At 31.0% G+C, this 15,986-nt stretch overlaps 1 protein-coding gene across 1 annotated transcript; it reads right to left on the reverse strand.

Annotated features, from left to right (window-relative positions):
- Positions 1-5,469: 5,469 nt before the first annotated feature.
- On the reverse strand, positions 5,470-8,149 carry LOC128295610 (uncharacterized). The gene is made up of 2 exons (XM_053031315.1): positions 7,714-8,149; positions 5,470-5,798 (listed from the first exon to the last, which is right to left on the reverse strand). Exons 1-2 carry the CDS (start codon positions 8,080-8,082, stop codon positions 5,748-5,750), a joined length of 420 nt encoding a protein of 139 aa, XP_052887275.1. The 5' UTR covers positions 8,083-8,149; the 3' UTR covers positions 5,470-5,747.
- Between the last annotated feature and the right edge of the window lie 7,837 nt (positions 8,150-15,986).

Consider the following 15,986-nt stretch of genomic DNA (forward strand, 5'->3'; position numbering starts at 1 on the left):
GTTGTAATTTTAATGGACAAGCAAGCTACATGGTAATAAATATTCAATAGTAAATGAGCTCGATAGAAATTTTTTCAAGTATTTTTGAATTTTTTAAGATTCATCATACGTGGCGTTGTTACACCTAGGGAGGATCCATTATATCTTACAGCTCGATATAAGGCAACCCGTTAGGTTTCCAGCCTATATACTTTGAATCTTTAAAATATTTAAAATCTGATGGAGCAAAACAGGTATCAAAAAATAAAAAAAAAATTAAAGCTTTGGTCATTGTTTTAAAAAATTTAGAGTCGACTTCTATAAAATTTAAATTGTAAAAGTGAACGAGGAGAGAATCTCTTCTTTAGTGCAGCAATCAGCATAAAAAGCCACTGTGAATGGCAACATAGATGGTTATTGAGTATGGCAACATAAAAAATGCTTCTAAATAGTATAAGGAGTAGCTGCTGCTGCATTAAGATTTTTAGTCCTTCAGATTTGGTAGGTTCATGCCATCAGTGTCAAATGCAATGAAGTTACAAGAACTAGGATTAGAAACTTGGATGCTACTTTTTAATGAGAGTTACATGGTTCAACTAATTTGATGAATCAAGTCTTAAACTTTCTAAAACCTCATGTTAAAGGTGAATGCATGATTCAGTTTCTAGAGATGTTGAATCTTTCATCATAAACATTAAAAACATAAAAGGAAAAACATGTTGAAAGAAACATAAATGTTAGGGAAGACAATGTTTACCTTGATTGAATTTGGAATGTTTTCTTGAGGGTTTATTTGGAGATGCTTGGGATTGATCTCTAATAATGTCGAGAGACTTCCCTACTCATTGCATTTGAAGAACAGAAGTCTGTTTTTGGTCGACAAAACAATCAAAATAAACAACATTTAATGATTGCTATAATATTAATTATATTTGCTAATAACAGGTGGGAATAAACAAATAAAATAATAAAAAAAATTACTAAAAGGCATGTTAAGTAATTCCTTAAGGAAAAGGCAACTGAAGACAAACCAACTAATTTTGAAGACAAACCAAATCTAGAAAAAAAAACGCATATTAAAATTTTAACGCAAAATCTCTTAATTTTTAACATTTGAACATTGTTATTTTGACTATAATCTTATTTGTTTTTGTATGAAGTATTTATAAGTACATTTGTTGTAAATGGTTTTTTTCATCAGCATCACAACATAGATGTATAATAGGATAAATGCATAATCAAATTTACGTTATTTGATTTTCATTTTAAAATATCTTTGTTAAGGAAAAATAGTAGGAACTAGCATTGGATAAATAGTTGCTCTTCAAAAAAAACATAAATGATCTACTTTAGAGAAACAATGAGGTTCGAGAGTTTAGACCTTGCCCGTTCTGTGGTAAATGTTAATAGCCTTCACTTCAATGTAGCCCTCGATTTTTTTGTAGAAACACCAAGCGATCAACAAAGACTAGATGCAACCTTTCAAGAATAGGGTGTAAGAGTTTCAAATCATCGAACAAGTCCCGTCTCAAATCAATGACATCAGTAACAATCATAATAGCAAAAATAGAACACCATGTACTCTTCCCTATGTTTAAAAATTTCCTTTTGACCACGATGCTAAGTATCATCATGTAGAACCCCAATGGCAGTCACCCAAAGCATTTACTAACAGCTAAAGAGGACTCAGTTGCATATATCTACTTATTTTAATGCTGTTAAGCCTTTTACCTAATAGCAATGAGATTTTTCAAGCTAATTTTTCTCCAAGGAAGTGACTCAAAGCCTTCAGCAATAGCTAAAGGGAACTAGTTTAATATGATGAAATGTAAAAATTTAAGTCAATACCTAGTTCGTAATATTATGATAGTAACCAAATTATTATAATAAAGAAGCAGGTAAAGTATGCAGAAATTTCTACCATAGTTTGCCAACCATTGAGAAAGGCAAGAAAAATTAGGGTAAACTACTCATTAATCACTCTAAATATTAACCGTAAAATTAGGGTAAACTACTCATTAATCACTCTAAATAGAGATCATTTTTATTTTGGTCACCCAAAGACAATATGTGAAAATGCATCATTAGTTTTTCCTATTACCATTTAACTGTGGAATGACCAATTTGATCAATTTCTTTTCAAGAGTGATCAAATTAACCAATAAACAATTTGAAATAACAAAAAAGGGAAAACCACTACTTAGAGTGACTAATAGGGTAGTTAACCCTAAATTATTTGATAAAATTAACGGGAAAAAATTACCTTTGGAGTTTGGCATAAATATACATTTCAAAGAGTTGAGAATTAGAAATAATCCACAAAGAAAACGCATAAAACAGAGACTTTCCACAGAATTTGACCAAAAAAATTAATACTCAAAAACTAGAAGAGGTTTTACAATGATCAGTTTGATTATTAGTACGCATATAATAATTGTACTACTATCTTTAACATGCAAATGTTTGAAACATCAACAGCTTCAAGTTAAATAATTGAGCATGGAGTAAATTTTGAGCAAGAGAAAAACAAGTACAGATTGAGAGACAAAAGAGAGAGCATATATAAACTGGAATCATGCCCATGTTGGAAGAAAACAAGTGGGCTATAGGCTCACATGGCATCTAAAACAACAAACATTGACTCTAAAACAAATTAACCAGCTTTATTTACTAAAACAAATTTAACTCACCTATGAGCTTCATGTGCTTTACTAGTTAAAGCTGGATGCATAAAAGTAGAATGAGAAAGCACCCATAACTTGTGATCAAATTCAGACATCTTCAGAACTATGGGTATTATTATTGGTTTAGAGCCAGATTTTTCTTTTCTAGCAGTACTTCCATTTACTTCTGGTACCTTAACAGCTTTCACTGCATGCACATAAACTCATTAATAAATAAAGTGTCCTATTGCACCTTCACATAGCCTCTAAAACTGACACATACACAATGCTTAAAATGGAGTGAGATGCTATACCAAATAAAAATCATTTACAGCAGAAATCCACATTTACTTGTCAGAAGCAGTTTCTAGAGAAATGCACATAATATGAATGATTTACGTATGTAGTCGAAGTTTAATACTATATATGCTCCACTGCTAATAGTTAGCCTTCATAGTAAACCTTTTATTTCATGGGATTTGCATTATACTTTGAGGAAAAGAAGGAAAAGCAAGACTTTTTTTGAGAACCGAGAAGAAAATGGGTGAAACAGATGAGTGAGGGTTTCGGCTTACCAATTGGTTGGGAAAGAGGAGTGCGAAAGTGACGCAGCAGATAGTCGAGTCGACGGCGATACAATAGATGGTCGGGTCCGGCGATGGAGAAATGGTTTAAGGATCGAATTGCTGAAATTTTAGGGTTAGGGGGAAAATTTTAGGGGAAAGTTTTATGGGAAAAACACTTAAGGTTTTTCATGTGTAATTTTAGGGATAAAAGGTGGGAAAAAACGACGCCGTTTAGTTAGAAAACTGAATACCGTTTGCAGCGTTTCAACAAAGCGCCACTAAAAACAAAGTAAACGGCGACGTTTTTCTCACGAATTACACATATTTGTGGCGTTTTTGAAACAAACGCCGGTAATGAATAGCTTATTGCAGCGTTTTGGGACAAACGCCACTAACAACAATGATAAAACGTCGTCAGTTTGCTAACCATTTATCATGTTTTGCGTCGTTTTCAGTAAACGCCACTAATAACAAGAGCAACACGCCGCCGTTTTATGAAAACATAACACATATTTGCGGCGTTTTCTACTAAAACGCCGCAATAAGTATTCCTATTAAGCGCTTTATAAAACCGCCACTAATGCCTTAAAATTTTGATTTATTTAATATATAATTTAAAAATAATATAAATTAAAAAAATCAACTATATACCTTAAAAACTTTAAAATTATTTTAAATAATAGTATTTTAATTTTTCCTTTTAAATAAATAATTTTTCAAATTTAACTATTATTTAAAAGAATTAGATAAAATTTGAAATATTGAAAATTATTTAAAATTTGAAATCTTGAAATTTATTCTAAATTTGAAATCTTTAAAATTTTAAATTATTTAATATATAAAATAAAAATATCATATACCCAAAAAAACTTTAAATTTATTTTAAACAATAAAATTTCAAAAATTTCACACTAATTAATTAATTACCTTAAACCCCTAACCCCTATCCATTTAATCCTATAACCCCTAAACCCTAAACACTTATCCATTTAAGCTCTAAACTCATACCCGATAACCCCTATCCCATACCCTTTAAACCCCAAACCATAAATACCTAAACCATATATGAAACCCTAAACCCTAATCCACTAATCCCTAAACCTTAAACCCCAACCATTAAATCATAAACCAAAATCTATAAACCTTAAAACATTAACTCATAAACCATAATCCCCTTTTCGGCCATGTCCCCTTAACCATTAATTAAACCCCTTAACCCCTAACCCATATCCCTTTAACCATTAAACCCATAACCCATGACCCTTAATCCTTAAACCCATAATCCATAACCCTTAACCTTTACCCACTAATCCCTAAACTTTAAACCACAACCCCAAAACCCATAATCCCTAAACACATCTATAATCTTATCTAAACCTTAACTAAAATATTAGCTCCTAAACCATAAACCTTAAAGTATAATAATGATAATTAATTCAATATTTTAAAATTAATATTATGTCTTTTACAATCATATAAAATTTTTTAATATATATTTTGACAAACAATCAGTCATATACCCAAAAAGCTTTAAAATTATTTTAAATAATAGTATTTTAATTTTTCATTTTTAACATATATTTTTTATTTTCAAATTTTCAAATTTTTCTACATGTCATTAGTTTTTTCTGAAGAATTTAAATATTCAATTGAAAATAAATTGTATTTTAATCAATATAAATATAAATAAACCATTTAAATAATAAATTTATACATAAAATACTTTTTATGCATTTTTATAAGAAACGCTAATACTAGACCTATAGCGGCGTTTTTATAAAAACGCCGCTAATGTCACTGAGGTTTAAAAACAAAACGACAGCGTCTTGCTATTTTTTTGCGGCGTTTTTTGGAAAACGCTGCTAATACTCAACCTTTAGTGGCGTTTTTTGAAAACGCCGCTAATGAAACTAAGGGCCGAAAGGAAGCGTCTTGCTGAAATTGTTAGCGGCGTTTCTAAACAAACGCCACTATAGATAGGACATTTGCGGCGTTTTTTATAAAAGCGCCGCTAATGCTCGATCTATAGCGGTGCTTTTAGAAAAACGCCGCTAATGTCCTATCTATAGTGGCGTTTGTTTAGAAACGCCGCTAATGCTGAACTATAGCGGCGTTTTTTGTTTAAACGCCACTAAAAACGCCGCAAAAAACCTGTTTTGCTGTAGTGAGTTCTGTTCTTCAAGTAAGTGCTGGATATTCTAATTTAACCCAATTTGAATTTGTACCATAGAAACATCCTCATCCTCATGTAAGTTAAGCACGAATATCAATAATATTTCCATCCCTTTAAAATATTCATCAATATATTTCGTACCTTGTGTGAGACGTTGAGGTTTCTTATGATTCTAATGATGGTAGACAGAAGGCACAAATTGTTTTGTCATGACATGTTTCATCTAATCCCATGTGTTGATCAAACATTCAAGGTTTTGACACTGGTTCACTGAAAGTTGAGTCCACCAATTTAGGGCATAATTGATGAATTCAGGTGCTGCTAACTGTACTTTCTCATCATCTAGACAGTGATAATAAGCAAGCATCAATTGAACTCATCGTTCCCACTTGTAGTAAGCATCCGGATCTTGTTTACCTTAAAAAGAAAGAATAGAAATATTCGGTTTTACCAAAGAAGACTATAAATTACGAGCATTTGTAACCTTATCATCAAACGTATTAGCACGAGTGTTACGACCACAACGAGGAGCAATTTCAGTATTATGATTTGAATGAGATGAATTATGCTGTTGATGAGAAAGAACACGAAATTGTTCATTCATACTGCATTGCATAGGACACATCCCAAGTGTAAGATTGTCAATTTAAGTATCGGTATTTAAAAATTTCCATTCAAGCTCATCTTTCAATTCATTCAGATCATTTGTATTTTTAATGCACATACTAGCCACGTCTTTCAAGGTAAGTGGTGACTTTTCTTTTCTACTTTCTCATAATAACAGTTACGTGTATTGCCAACCATTGTGATAAAGGTCTAAAATCACAAACACTCAAACAAGCAAACCTCATTGTTAACTTTAAAAATGGGTTAGCATTTTAAGGATCAAATTAATAAAAAAACGAAGTAAGAATCCAAAACTTGTTAATTCTCAAAGTTTCAATTTAGCTCAAAATATATTCAAAATTAAGGAAGGTTATTTGCTAGCAAAATGTATCCTAAGCTCTAAGAAGTCAAGGAAAGCTCAACGCAAAATATATTAAGACACACGAAGGTAGGAAAGTGTAACTTCTTCATTCCTACTAACACAAAAGAAATTCTAGGACTAAGAATCAAATAAAAAAAAATTAGGTTTACTCAAAATCCCAAAAAAACTGCAAAACAACTCGATCTCTTAGTTCTTGATGTTCTTGACGTGCTAAAATCACGAAATTTTGTGGAATGGCTCCAAAATTAAATGAATTTATGATTTGAAAATTTAGGCACTAAATTCCAAACATAAAATATTTTTAATTTTTTTTTTTTTTTTTGAATTTTAAAATTGAATTAAGCATGTTCACATCCACGATTCTCAATTTTGAAATCAAGATTTTTAAGAATTGAATTTGTGATTTTCTTTAAACCCAATCTTTTCTCTTTAAAACTTATTAAATTCGTTTGTCATGAACTGTTGTACAATTAAATTTATTTTTATTCGAATTGAGTAATTGGACTTTTAAAGAGATTTAATCCATCACTACGTTGGGCCCTATTGAGCATGCGAATAGATTTTGATGCATGCATCAAAAACTTTATGAAAAAATTTTTAATTTTATATTCAAGATTTTATAAATAAGAATGAATAAAAATTATTGAGAGAGAGAGAGAGAGAAAGGGAGTTATGGGAGCGTGGATTGTGTTGGGCCGAGGTCGGCGCGCTCTTTCCACTTCACTAATCCTTAAATGCTGGGGTAAAACAAAAAAAAGAATGAAATCACCATATTCATTTATTTTTCTCTCTCTTTCACATTATTTATTCTTTTAATTTTTGGAAAAATAACTTTTTGATTTTTTTTTCCTGATGTGGCACTGAATCCACCAATCATTATATAAGACACACACATACATTATATCATGATATTATTATATGTTTTTAACAAGTCTAGTACATTTAGCGATTAAGTAGTTGACTGAATGTAAAAATTCATGTTTGTGAGTGTAAAATTTTATTCTTCAAATATCAAAACATAAAAAGTGGTATGATATATGTAGGTTAAATCATTAATAACTTAATCCATTTCATATATATATATATATGAATAAAAGGTGATATAAAATTTTCTCTCCATGCCATGCCCATGCATGGCATGAAGCTTGGAAATCCCTATATTCAATAATATATGCGGAGGCACTTTCTTTTCGAGACCAGATAATAATAATAATAAAAGTACAAAGAACCTACCATATAATTCAGTATCAGCAAAACTTTTCTCCGAGGAAAAGCTGAAAGAAATTGCCATCTTAATTCAGACAAAAAGAGAACACTTTCATAATAATAATAATGCTTACGTACCATGGTCTGTTTGCAGATAAAGAGGAACAGAGCGTTTTTCTTCCTTCTTTTGTTGGAGAAACCTAGTCCTGAATTGCCATCATGTTTTCCCACAGCTTTCTTGAGCTTCCATGGTGTGCTAGCAAATGGTTTTTTTTTTTCTTTCTCCCTTAGGACGGAGTTAGTACTCAAAGAAAGTTCAAGAAAGCTGTGGAAAAGCATGACCAGGACTTCTCCGTGGAAATTGCTTGATAGCCAGATCTCAAATACTTGTGATGTGGGAAGGCTTTTCCATGACCTAAAAACACAGAGTAGTATGATGAAAAGGAAGAAGAATAAGGCAAGACCTTTTGATGGAGCATTGCTATGGTAGCAATGTATAAACTGCATAGAAGCTGCTTTATAGGGAAACAAAAACGGGGAAGAGGACGCTGGCAAGGAGGGGTGGGGGCGTACATTGGGTTTATTTATTTAGTTTCACTCTCAAAAATTGGCCAGCTTTAGTACTACTGGTGGGTGCTGAGTGGGGAACAAATGATCAGCCAGATTAGATTACAGATTGTTGAAAGGGAAACAAAATTTAAATCCAAACATTTAAAAATCATTAGACAAACCCTCAAGTTTAAATGTGTTAAAAGATGGAAAAATTCACACACCAATATTTTCTTAAAAAGATCCCCACCCCGTCACATGTAACCATGTGATTTCGATTTCTCTCGCTCTAAAAATTATTGGAAACTAAAGGGTATGGGTTGTTTATGGTCCCCTATCTTTAGGGGAAAAAAAATCATAATAACAACAATAAGTGATCACAGATCATACATTGTCAACTTATGTGATCATATATCATTATGAAAAAAGTTGTCAACTTAATAGTTTTGTTTCAACTTCAGCATTTAACTTTTTTAATTTTCTTACTAGTTGTGAGAGAATGAATTGTATGAAATTGTGATTCTACATAATTCCTATTCCTTTTCAATAAGAGTTTTTCATACTAATTTTTAGCTTTTTTAGTTGGATTATTTAAACTTTTTCAGGAGGAAAAAACTAAAAATCAGGAATAAAAATATGATTTGTCATGCTTTTATTGAAAATAGATAGGGATGATGTGAAATTACAGTTTCATATAATCATTTCTTTTGATTGTAATTTCGTAATCAAATTCACTTACACCATTAAAAAATTCCTTTGAAACTTAAAAACACTCAAAATTTAATTTTATTAACTATAATATCACTTTTTAAATGACACACAATTTCGAGCTTCAACCTTAAAAACCCACATCAATTGACTAATAAATTTTTTAATAGTGTTAAATTTATACTAATGAATAACAACAAATTATGCTAAATGGACTAAATTCTCATGTTGAGACCAAAATAAAAATTTTACTAAAATATTTTTACTTTTTTAATTGTTTTCTTTTGGGTATAATTATCTCATAAATCATTTGTGGAGTTTTTAAACTCCAGGTGATGTATATAAAAGGAAGGGCTAGGGCTATCATCACTTTTTATTACATTGTTAATATACGGATAAATTTCAATTCTAATCTCTTTATCTTTTAGATTATATAAAATATCAAATTTTAATTTTGACCCTTGCATTATGCTTAAATTTAAACATTAAACTTTATACTCTAATTTTTTTATGTAATTTGAGACCTCAACGTTTATATTGTCATTAGTTAGTCTAAATATTTTATTTTAATTAAAATATTAATGTGAATTTTAAGAATTATTAATACCCTTAAAATTTTCTATTAAATTCATGTCCATTACAATGCTCTTTTTTTTCATTTGGCTACCAAGATTTTTTTTTAAAAAGTTGGTACTTGACACCAACAAATTTAACAAAATAATTTTAATGATATTAATAACAGGACTTAAATTCTTAAATTCAAAAAATAAAAAGACTAAAAATATGGAGATTAAATTCAAAATATACAAAATCTCAAAGCAATAATTTTAAATTTAACTAAAAATAATTAACCTAACATAGAAACCATATTAATTCAAATAAATGCAACAATATCTTTCTTAAAGACGAAAAATTTGAAAAATGAGAAAAAAAGATGAGATTTATTTTGAATTCACTGTTTTTTATTTCTCACACTTTCCTGAATTTTAACTAAAAAATCTGGAAAAGAAATAATATTAGAAAACTTGGCGAAGGATTAGAAGGTAACATAAAATTATGATTGATGATATATTTGAGAGTGATATTTAACACCTATATTTTTCTTTATAGATCAGTAAGGAGTATTTAAAATAATTTAAGACCATGTTCTACATGTGCCTTGTCTCGTATTCTTAGCATATTCCATAGAATGCATTTAATATCGTAAAAATATTTTTTATTTTAGGCTAAGTTTGTTTACATGTAAAATTTTTTATGAAAAGTATTTTTGTATTTTTTATATTTGTTTCATAGAAAATAGTTTGATCAACGGAAAATAACTTACAGATTAACATAAAATTAGTCATTTTTCCCATAAAATGACTTTCTTGAAAAATATAAGTTATTTTTCAAAAAAACTCCTTTATAGATAATTTTATTTTTATATAAAATTAACTTATATCAAGCTTCATATCATTATATTGATAATAAATTTTATTTTTATTTTTAAAATATTTAAAATATTAGCATAAAATATTATATTTTTTAATATTATTAAACATCCATATTTAATTATTTGTATTTAGTCATATAATAAATTATTAATATAATTTATTATTTTAAAATTATTTAATATTTCAATTTTATTTTTACAATAAATTTTAAAATAATGATTTTAAATAATATTCTTCACATATTATTGAAAATATTAAATGTTAATATTTTAATAATAAATATTTTGTAATATAAAGGTTAAAATATATCATAAGTCTATGTACTCTTCACAAAGTTGCAATTTATTCTCTATACTTTTATTTTCAAGAACTTAGTCCTCTACTTTTTAGATTTGAAAATCAAGTCCAATTATTGATATTGTTAAATTTTTTGTCAATTTTGTTGATGTCATATTTTAAATAAAAAATCTCACTTGGCAGTCATGTAACTAAAAATGACATTGTAATGAATTTGAATTTAACAAAATATTTTTAATATATGCAAAAACAATGTAAAATGTAAATTTATAGATATAAAATAAACTCAATTAAACAATAAAAAGATAAGAAAATCCCAAATGTATGTTTGTTTCATTGAAAACAACTTTTATGAATATATGTAAGAAATTTGTCAAACAATAGAAAATATTTTACACAGATTCATCCAAACACTAGAAAATATTAACTTTTCTAGAAAAGTAAGTCATTTTTCAAAAGTCATTTTCCGGAAGCCATTTTCAGCTAAACAAATAAACCATTAGCTTATTATGATATTTTGCAAATGTATATGTTACGTGTGATAGAGTATATGTTTATATTCTATAAGTGTCTAAATTGGTATCATGTGTCAATTCAACATCAACTCAATTAAAAAAATTACTAGAAAATCAAATATTATTTTTGAAGTTTTATTATTGCAAATAGAGTACATTCAAAAGTACAATTACATGTCCGATCAATTATAATGCATAATCAAATAAGCAGAATGGATGAAGAATTGATGGTCGCTAAACTAACTAAAAATTCGACTAAGGCAAGTGCACCTATCGAACAGTAGTATAGTTGTGGTGAGACCAGAAATATCGTATCTACAAGGACTAAAAGTACTAGTAATTACTATCTTTCTATTATCTAGCCCAAGAATTAAATGGATGTTTTTAAACTAAGATTAACGATTTACTTAACTAAGAACACGACAGCGGTAAAAGTTAGAAAATACTGTTGGAAAACCAATGGAGAAGACAATACCCAATGAAGAATCCACCTAGACTTCACTTATTACTTCTAAATTATACGATTTATTCACTTGACTTAATCCGTAGAAATTTTTTATTTATGTTAATATCTCTCTCGAGACTAAAAACAACTGGCTCTAGGTTGATTAATTGAAATCTCTTTCTAAATAAAACCTCTATTGTCGCATTAACTCAATCTATGGATTCCCTTATTAGATTTGACTCTAATCCGACAGATTTATGTCGTCCTATCTCTAGGATTGCAATCAACTCCGCTTAATTATGGAAGATCTACTCTTAAACAGGGACTTTTGCTCCACTGAATAAGCACATCAAAATCTGAATTAATACCCTGAAATATTAAAGCAATGATTAAAACTCATAATTAAGAATAAAAACAAGTATTTATCAGATAATTCAAAAGATAATAAGATTCGTCTTAGGTTTCATCTTCCCTAGGTATTTAGGGAATTTAGTTCATAAAAATAGGGGAAAACATCTCAAAATTGGGACAACAACAAAACATAAAGAAACCCAAAAACTTCTAAGGAAATTGAATGGAGATCTTCAGTCTTGAAGTAGATCCTATTTCTAAGCTGATTCCAATGGCTGTCTTCAAGTATTCTCTGTCTTCTACTCTCTGTGTCCCCTTTGATCCTCTTCTAGGGTGTTTATATAGACTTTGGAATGCCTAAAATTATCCTTTTCTGAATAGAATTAGACTTGGGCTCGACAGAGACACGGCCATGTGCCACACCCGTGTGAAGGTGCTTAGGCCGTATGCAATTCTGATGTAGTTTAATGTTGACACGGCCATGAAACATGGGTGTGTGGCCAGCCCGTATGTCATACACGGGCGTGTGGATTACCAGTGTGGGAGTGCCTAGGCCGTGTGAAACACTGAATTAGGCCCATTTTGTCCGTTGTTTCTTGCTCTTTTCGTTTTATTAAGCTCTCCTAAGTATAAAACATCAAATTAAAGGATTAGGAGCGTCAAATTCATTAAATCTTATGATAAATCATCTAAAAAATATGCCAAGCATGGGGTAAAAATATGTATATATTATGGTTTAACAAATATCCCCACACTTAAGCATTTGTCCTGAAACAAAATCCTCACTCACAACTAAAATTCATTCTTCTCAACATATAATTATTATAAAAAATGTTTCGAAATAATCCACAGATAATCATACATTGAGAATTCAACTAAAAGAACATTAAAGTTTCAAACAATCCAAGTTGAGCATCATAAAATCATAGGTATCCCCCTTTATCTAAGTAATTACCTTTAATTCCAAATCGACAAGGGTTGACATCCTCACTAAAGATTCACTCAAATCACTCAAAGTGTTTAAGGTTCAATAATTAAGCACTCAATAGTCAAACATGAAAAGTTATTACCATAGGCTTGCATGAAAATCAAATCTCCACTACTATAAATGAGATGATACACAAATCAAAAGGTGTTTAACAAAGTTGTAATTGGGCTTGGGTTAAAGATGTGGATAAAGGCTGAAAAAGAGGGTTAGAATCGAGGTTAATTTAATAAATTACCAAACTTAGAAAAATAAAGCTAATTACTGAATTACAAACAAGTGCCAAAATTAAAACTCTCCAAAACTAATGAAGTGAGCTTTTTCTTAATATAATAACTTTAACTTATCCAAGCTCGTTTTAACAATATATAATTATATGAATATAAATATACGGTTTTTTTTTTAAGAATAAGAACAAGTACAATAATGGAAAGTACATAATAAGAAATAATTCAGCAACTGAAATGAACGAACATAGTTAGGTAACTAATCAAATCAAATCTCGATAAAAAGAGAGTCAATAAAAAGGGAAAAATTCTTAACGAATTAAAAAGGGTTAAGTTGTGGGTTAACATTAAAGGGAAAACCAAGAAACAATGGTTAAGGCTTAAAGGGGTTCACTAAGGGTCAATTATATGGGTAAGCTTTTTATGAGGTAAGTGGGTTAAAACCTAAGTGCCTTTATCATCTCAGTATATCAAATCAAAGGTATGGTCTTGACATGCATAATCGATGCAAGTTCTAAATTAACAAATCAGTATTGACTCACTCATAACCATCAATAAAAGTGAGCAAGAAAGATATATGCTCTAAAAGGCTCAAAATCTCACAAAAATTATGGGTTTTTGATGTCAATCTTGTAAACTTAAAATTTCAAGATAATTCTTCAATTCAAGGAAACAACCTAGCAATTTTAATTCTCAAAAGTCACTTATCATGCTTGATTCTCTCTTGTCCTAAAGTTTAAATAATCAATGCACATTTACCTATGTTTTAATCCAAAACATATTAATAAAAATCATAAATCAATCAAAATTCATTCTAATAGTAATATGAGAAAATTATTTGAGAACAAGATATAATTCAGGTATTTTCTGATAATCATATAAATAATCTCCTCACACTTAAGATGTACATTGTCTTCAATGTACAAAGAGAGATAATAACAATAGAAGCATAATATCATAAAAGAGGGGGAGAAGCGAAACTGCCTTGAATTTGAATGTAATCCTTGGAATAGTGAAAGCAGATTTATAGGCATTGGAAATGATGTACATGCGTAACTAGGCAGAGATGAAGGTGGGGCAAGATACTCCGGTGGTGGTAGAGGTTGGATTCAACAATTATAGTGCCAAGCGAAGAGGTTATCGTGGTGGTTGGTGTCGTGGTGGCTATGGTCGTGGTCGAGCAGAACATGGCAGTCGTGGATTATCTTTCCCCAAAGGGTTATTTGTATATTCCTGAGTAGCACCAATTGACTGAACCTTTTGAAACTGCGATATCACCAGTAATGTTTTAGGGAGTTATATTGATGGGGTTGTTATGGTTACTCATAAAGGAACATCCATATAATTAATGGGTTCAAAATATACTAATAAAAATCTTTTAGAACATGAGAAATAAAAATAAAAATAAAAACAAAAGAAAAGGAAAAACAAAGTAAAAATAAATGGACTCAAAAGTCCTCATCGGCAGCAGGATCGTGAGGTGGTGGTACTGGAGGTGAAATATGGAAATGCTGGCAAATCTGCTACAGAGTCGCCTCTATACTGTCGAATCGCTAAGCGGAGCTGTTGAACTGCTGAGTGTAATATTGTTCGAATCGAGCTAGGTGGTCAGAAATTTCTCTTAATGAAACAGCCGCATGAACTGGTCTATGACTCAACGGTGGCTGAGAAGGTGGGTTCTCATGAAAGGAAGGGATATCGCCAGTAATATCCTCGGGGTCATCCTGATCGATGGCTTGTGCTAATCGGTATTGAGGAGGATCGAACCCACGACGACGCTCTATCATCCTCATGTGGAACATACTTGAGATGCTATGTGGGGACATCTGACCGATGAGTGTGAGTGATGAGGATTGCGCTAGTGTGTTCAGGAGCCCAAAGTGTCAAGCTAGACGAGTCACGTAAGAGCCGATACAGATTACTCCCTTTCTGTGTCGTTCGGTCTGATGCCAAAAGGTGAGGGCGATGAAGTATATGAGATCGAAAACATACCCTTTCCTCATGCTCCATAAGAAGTATGCGTCGTGAGTATTAACGATGCTAGTACTCTCTTGTCGCCCTTTTAAAGTGTGGGCAAGTAGTGCGTGAACGTATCGTAGGGCTGGGGAGAGAGCTAATGCCTTCGAACAACTGGGATCATAGGCTCCAACTGTAGGTAAGAGACCATCCCAACAGGATGAGGATGAATAATGAATCTGACGGTGAAGATGGGAAAAATTGTCATCCTCCATAAATTCGTTTGTATAAAGTCCCAAGGCCACTCCGAATTATAGGACACTCAATTGACGCACTAGACCGCCAAGACAGAACTGGACTGTGCCTGGGTCGTCGAACTCTAACATAACCGTCTGCAACTGAAATGTCAAACAAAGTTCTAAAGTGAACTCCAAATATGTCGGCTCAATAATGTCGAAGAAACGGTCCCAAAGAGCGGTAGCAAAGAGGGCCCGAACTGAGTCAGTAAGATAAACTTGTTCCAATGTAGCCCAATCGATGCACCGACCCACGCCAAGCGATCTTGTACGAAGAATCTAAAAAAGGTCCTCCTGAGGTCCTGGTGGGAACTGTAGAAAGGGATGGCGTATCTCAGTGGTCATGCTTGAGGATGTTGCTCCTGGACCCTTCTGCTTTCTAGAAACGGGGACTACGGCTTTGGTTTTTCCATGTTTATTTTTCATAATAATCCTATAGATGGGAGCAAGGAAATCAATTTTGACAAATCATCTATAGGCAACAAAGTAGATATCTAGGTGTAACTCCAAATCGGACTGAATAGGATGTGAAGGAAATTAAAATAAATAGAATGCATGTAATTCTTAATAACAAACGGGAAGTATGAAAATAATATCCTAATGAAAAATACTAGTAAGAATAATATGCATAATAAGATTTACAGGTAAA

Source organism: Gossypium arboreum, chromosome 7 (assembly GCF_025698485.1).
Source record: "Gossypium arboreum isolate Shixiya-1 chromosome 7, ASM2569848v2, whole genome shotgun sequence".
Lineage (NCBI taxonomy): Eukaryota > Viridiplantae > Streptophyta > Magnoliopsida > Malvales > Malvaceae > Gossypium > Gossypium arboreum.

Excerpts from the sequence above, each read along its gene's own strand:
- LOC128295610 (XM_053031315.1), bottom strand. The coding sequence starts at position 8,082 with ATGCAGTTTATACATTGCTACCATAGCAATGCTCCATCAAAAGGTCTT. Across the intron at positions 5,799-7,713 it reads TTATCTGCAAACAGACCATG|GTAAACAAGATCCGGATGCT; the intron begins GTACGTAAGCAT and ends TTTCTTTTTAAG.